The 5,598-nt window shown below is 39.5% G+C and overlaps 1 protein-coding gene across 4 annotated transcripts in view; it reads left to right on the top strand.

The window, feature by feature from the left end:
- Positions 1-5,008, top strand: part of LOC137982380 (neural cell adhesion molecule 1-like) — a 46,452-nt gene extending 41,444 nt beyond the window's left edge. For all 4 annotated transcript variants that reach the window (XM_068829497.1, XM_068829496.1, XM_068829495.1 and 1 more), the window contains 2 exons: positions 219-414; positions 1,036-5,008. In XM_068829497.1, coding sequence (XP_068685598.1) covers positions 219-414; positions 1,036-1,164 — 325 coding nt within the window. In that variant the 3' untranslated portion in view covers positions 1,165-5,008. The remainder of the gene's footprint in view (positions 1-218; positions 415-1,035) is intronic.
- The last annotated feature ends 590 nt before the right edge of the window (positions 5,009-5,598 follow it).

Here is a 5,598-nt window from a genome sequence, read left to right as displayed (position 1 = left end):
AGACTTGAAAGTCTTAACCATTTGCGGATGTAATTACAAAGGTAGCAAATTTAAGACCCTGAGTGTTGGTCCGTCCGGAGTCGAACTCACGACCTCCCGCATGGCAGCCTGGTGCCCAACCAACTGAGCCACCGGTGCGCGGTGTTAAGTTTGAAAATAACAACATGTCTCAAGAATACGTTGCAAAACGTGTCTCACAACTCTTATTATGTTCTTAGGGGGGGTGGAGCGCAGGGCCAGAATGGTGGTGACGAATCAGCATATGCAAGCGCATATTCAAACGCTTCAGTGCTCCCTCCATCTAAGAAGCCGGCGAACCCTGGCAAAGAAGATTCAGGTCAGGCTATTGCATTGCCTGTGTATGCCGAAGTGGACAAGTCTAAAAAGAAACCAAGATCTGAGAGAGAAGCCAAGGTAAGGCCTTACTTAAGATTATGATGCTCTTATTTTGGTCACTTTGGTTTCGTTGGAAAACTCCTTGAGATGAAATGGAATGTTTGGACCTGTCTCGTACAGGCCTCAGTTACAGTACAAGGTGTCGCCCAGTTCTTTTTTGTACTCCGTTGAATGATAATGTCAGGGCAACAGTTAAGTGATTTTGATGATTGAAGGAAGTGATACTTAAGAGTGAAGACTGGAACCTCAATGGAAAGCCAGAACTTGTTACGCAATAATCTGTCTAGTAGAATTTCATGTGCACAGTGTCTTGGCTCACATCCTTGTCATTGTTTCAAAAAAGGAAGTTGCAGCACTTTTTCCTTTTATTCTTTCTGTTCTTGACCGGTTGTTGATTCGGAATCTGATGTCAAAGGACGGTGAACCAACGAAAAAAAGGTCTCCAGAAAGAAAAAAAAAAAACAAAAAAAAAAAAAAAAAAAAAAAAAAAAACGACGGTTTCAGCTTACTCGCTTAGTGGCGGAATAGCTTTCGATATAAAAGGTTGACTAAGTATTTAGTCCAGGTTTATCCTTTGGAAGTAACGTAATGGTAGCTCACTTAACAAAGCAATTATTGCTCTGAATTTTATCACCACAGCGACAGCCCGGTGAGCTGCTGTATGTACAGGCTGACCACTCAAACGAGGGAAGTTTGCCCGCAAAAGCCTCTGGTAACCCTTCGAGACCTCCACCCTACCAGGATACTGTTTATGCCGATTTGGTGTAATTTAGGTGGTGTGATGCTGCGAAAGAATTGTGTTTTACATTTGTAATGTGCGTTTTGCCACCAAAAACGTTTGAGGGTTCAAGAACTTTTCAGTAGAATGTCGCATGCAGTAAGGTCTCACATATTCTAAAACGAAATATTAACTGCGATTTTTTTCCTTCTAAATATTACTTCTTAACCGAATTTAACCGTGTCTTCTGCATGTTGGTTAGGACTTTATTTCTCAGACGCGTAGAGTGCTTTAAGCCTTTTGTCGACCGATAATGAATATTTTTCGTAGAATTGTAGGTTCTGAAGAGGTATTTGAAGCCGTTTATTTGTAGATTTTTAATACGGAATCTCACTGTGTCACGCTGTTTATAGCTTTTTTGGAGTAGTGAGTTCTGCTCTAGGAAAAAGTTAAGCGTAGAAGAGGAAAATCAAGGGAAAGAAAATGTTAGTTGTCCTTATGAAGGTAAATGCGGAGGGAATTGTTTGTTATATATCACTGAAATGGTGTAGTTACCTGAATTAGTTGATCAAACCAATGTAGTCTTACATATATTAACATTTTAACATGAATTATCGATAGAAATGATTCAATCCCCTTTCGTTTTCATTTTTGTTTAGTTTGTTGGTCTAGCCTTTATTTAGAGCAATAAGTAAGGCATGCTTGATATTACTCGTAGGCTTTTCAGCATAGTCGTTTTATATTTAATTTTAGGTTTATACTTACTCAGAGTAAAATTGAGTGTCCGTTATATGGAGAGTGTCTTCAAGGCGACGTTTATTATTAATGACTTCTTACTGACCGAGCGCGAGGTCCGTACTGGGGAATATTGGCCCTAGGTCGTGGCAGTATGGACCGAGCGCAGCGAGGTCCGTTAAAAAACGACCGAGGGCCAATATTCCCCAGTACGGCTCGAGCTAGCTCGGTTAGTGAGTAGTTTATTATATGGCTTTTTAATTACCTTTTGCTTTGTTTTTGCAAGCCCGTAATCGGCCCGTGGGCATTACGGGAGAATAATGCCCTACAATATAGTCACAATTAGCCAATCAGAGCGTGCGTTATATCGGCTACAAACACAAGCCATATAATAATTAACGTTAAAAAGTGCTACTCTTGACCCGTTTAACATTTTTAAATATTTATGTATAAGGTTCACGTCTACGCCGTCTCCGTAATGTCGTTTTCAACTAACTGAAATTAATGTCTCGTGCTAATTGTGGCACATTGTTTTCATGGCGTGTTTTTTTTTAAGGAGACTGTAAATTGCCTGGTTTCATTATCGCCATTTTGATTTTATTTCACTGTTCACTTGTATTCCTTGTTTGGAAACCAGAGACGGTTTTGTATGAATCCACTGGATATACTAGTGACGTCATTCAAAACAATAGCTCCCAGGAATCTGAAATGATCGCACGATTTAGTTTCTAAATTTTAAAGCATATGTTTTTGCCTCTTCTATTCTAAGAAAGTGAAATAATTTAATAAGCCGTATTTCTAAGAATAAGGTAACTCCCATTTTCGTCGCTGAAGAAAAGGTTCAATTCCAAGCATTTTGCTGATTATTTTAGATTTGTAGTAGCTGTTTTTCCTGGTAGGGTTAGTTTTACTGTTTCTGTTGTTTTATGCCCCAGTTTAGAAAGGTAAGATTTTCTGAGAACTTGCTTCCATATTCTGCAACTAATCAAAAGACTGTCGTTTTTTTGGCTTTTGCGCCGATTATTAGCTCGGTATTTCTACTAGATTTTAACTTGTTTTACTATGTTAGGTTGTCCCAATGGAATCTTGATTGGGAAGGCAGCCCTTGGTATTGAAATAAAACTGGAGAAGTATTTATATTCATTTTGGGTAATAAAGTTATATTGAGGTGTATTTGATGTTGTGAGAACATAGTTTTCAATGCTATAATACCACCATATGTTAATGTTAAGTACAAAAACTCTGTTATCAATTCTAGGTGAGATCTTTAGATCAAAACTTACTAATTTAGTGTAAAAGCCAGGGTTTGTACAAAGTCTAGAGTTTCAGAAAAGAAAGATTGGAGTTTGCTTGGTTTTTTTAGCTTGGATGAAAAGCCTGGACAAGCATTGAAAATAGTCTGGTTGCTCAATAATTTTATCAGGTTTTGATATTTTTTAGGCCGTGGATTCGTCTACTGTGATAACATAAAATGTAATATGATGAGTGACATGGGTGCTCTTTTGAGTGCATTGTAATTTCGGTATTGCAATATAGCGCAAGTATTTGCACTGTAAAAGGTCTGACTGTGCATAGAAAATGTTGTGCAAACCCTACAATTTTATATTTCTGTGTTGGTAATTTATAACTTTACTTAGAGTAGTCCATAGGTGCAATGACAAAGTTATGGAAAGTTAAGTATGTTACCATAAAGCCCTGGCCAAACTATCAAACAAAGTTGGATCCAACCTGCAACATTGTTGGATGTAAATGTTGAGGTAGTGGCAAAGCACTATCCAACATTGCTGGACGAAACTGATTCAAATTCAAAACTGAAACGAAAACCGCTCGTAGCGTTTATGCTACCGGAGCTGTTGGAGGACAGAAATGACCGATTCAAACGAAAGAATGGTTAGGAGAACTTGTAGGGTTTGTTCACTGCAAGATGCAGCCACGGTTTATTATATAGGAGGTGATGAGAATGAGCCCGCATCAATTTGCAGAATTTTTAAACGCTATTGAACCAGACATCTCCAAACAGGGTAGCAAAATGGGTGGTGAACGGTAAACCGCTTAGTCCAGCTGGAAGGCTGTTCGTCAACGGCCACGACGGCCTTTTGGTCCTCGTCCGCCATCTTTATTGAAAATGATGCTAAAAGCCTGGGCTTGAAAGCAAGTCAGCGATTCTTGATTGGCTTAGCAGGACACAACTTTGTTGGAGGATGGGCAAAACACTAGCAGACTTGTTGGGTATAATGTGTGGTCAAAAGCAAACTCTATCAAACGCTTGATCTAACAAAAATTGTCGGACGAACGCCTTCCAGCAGGGGAGGCCAAACCGTCGAACAATGTTGGATCGAACAAAGTTGGAGTGTTGAATCCAACTTTGTTCGATAGTTTTTCCAGGGCTAAATGCAATGTCCAGTACAGCATTATATCTTTCTTTATTAAATGGTATTTATCTTCGTAACGTTTTTTTAAAAAATCATTTAAAGCACCGATTATTGACCCGCACGACCTAAGGATAAACTCGTTCACTTAAAGGGGCATTGTCATGAGCTGCGCATGCTCGAGTTTGTTTGCTCTCGAGCCCACGGAAAGTTCTAGCCGCCATCATGGATTCACGCGTGAGTCACGTATATTCGCCGGAATTTCTCCTTTTTCCACCGTGGCCCTCCCCAGTGGACACCATTTTGAATTTAACAAAAGAAAACGTTTGCAAGGATACTGAAATAGCCGTCGTCCAGATACCGTTTTGTTTGCATTCAAGTAAGCCCTTCTTTTTTCGGTCATGGTTCAATATTGTTTGAATCACCTAAGGTAAACAACCTGGCAAGACGCCTAAATGAAAATCAGGTTGAAAATTACTTCGACCATTTTGGAGTAATTAAGTTGTATCGGTTGGATACAATATGGCCGCCGTTGTTCAGTATGGTCGCCATAACTTGCTCTTTTTTTTCATTTGAAGCCGGTCACATCTTCGTTGCTTCAGCTCTATTCTCATGCAGACGTTTTCCTTTGTTTAACTTAAATTAACGCAAAGCTTTAAAATAAATATGCAAAGAACGTAGCGAACATGTTTTAACAGATTTCTAGTTGTAGTGATTGAATTTATAGGGATTGTACCATGTTACGTTGCTTTCACATGTTAAATAAACGTAAAAAGTAAAAAAAAAAAAATGTTGAAGTGTGATGATCTCCAATAACGGGAAGCGTTCTATTGCCGACTGATTTTTTCACTTCTTAACTGTGGGACATCAACAGGCGTTTTCTGGAGGATTGATGAAGTTTCCGCTTGGACCGCCAAATTGCAGTGTGAGTCACGCACTGACACGGGAGTGTCAGACTCACGCAATCTCAAGGCCAAGTTCCCAGTTTTTCGCTCGCTTTTCGTTCAGATCTGAGCTATCTAGCGAGGATCACTTCTATCTTTTGTTTGAATGATTATCCCAGGGCGACAAATAATGTTTGAATGGTCGTGATTATTCAAGGAGGTGATACCTGGATTGAAGACTGGCACCTTGGAAAGTCGCAGTTGTTGAGGCATTAGGGAGCTTAACGACGGTGCCTACTATTGTTATTGCGCATACGTTCTGCGCCTCTCGAGATACTCGGATTTCCTATGGGTGGTGTTTATTAATACTGGGATATTTTTGCGCAGTTCAAAACCATGCGGAGAAAGCAGAACTTAGCAAGTGTTCTTACCATCCAAAACGAAAATTGGGGGTAACCACGCCTTTTTCAGAGATAATTAAGGTTCAAATTGCAAT

This window comes from Montipora foliosa, chromosome 13, assembly GCF_036669935.1.
Source record: "Montipora foliosa isolate CH-2021 chromosome 13, ASM3666993v2, whole genome shotgun sequence".
Lineage (NCBI taxonomy): Eukaryota > Metazoa > Cnidaria > Anthozoa > Scleractinia > Acroporidae > Montipora > Montipora foliosa.
Note: the sequence above shows the minus strand (reverse complement) of the source record. Positions and strands in the feature narration are given on the sequence as shown.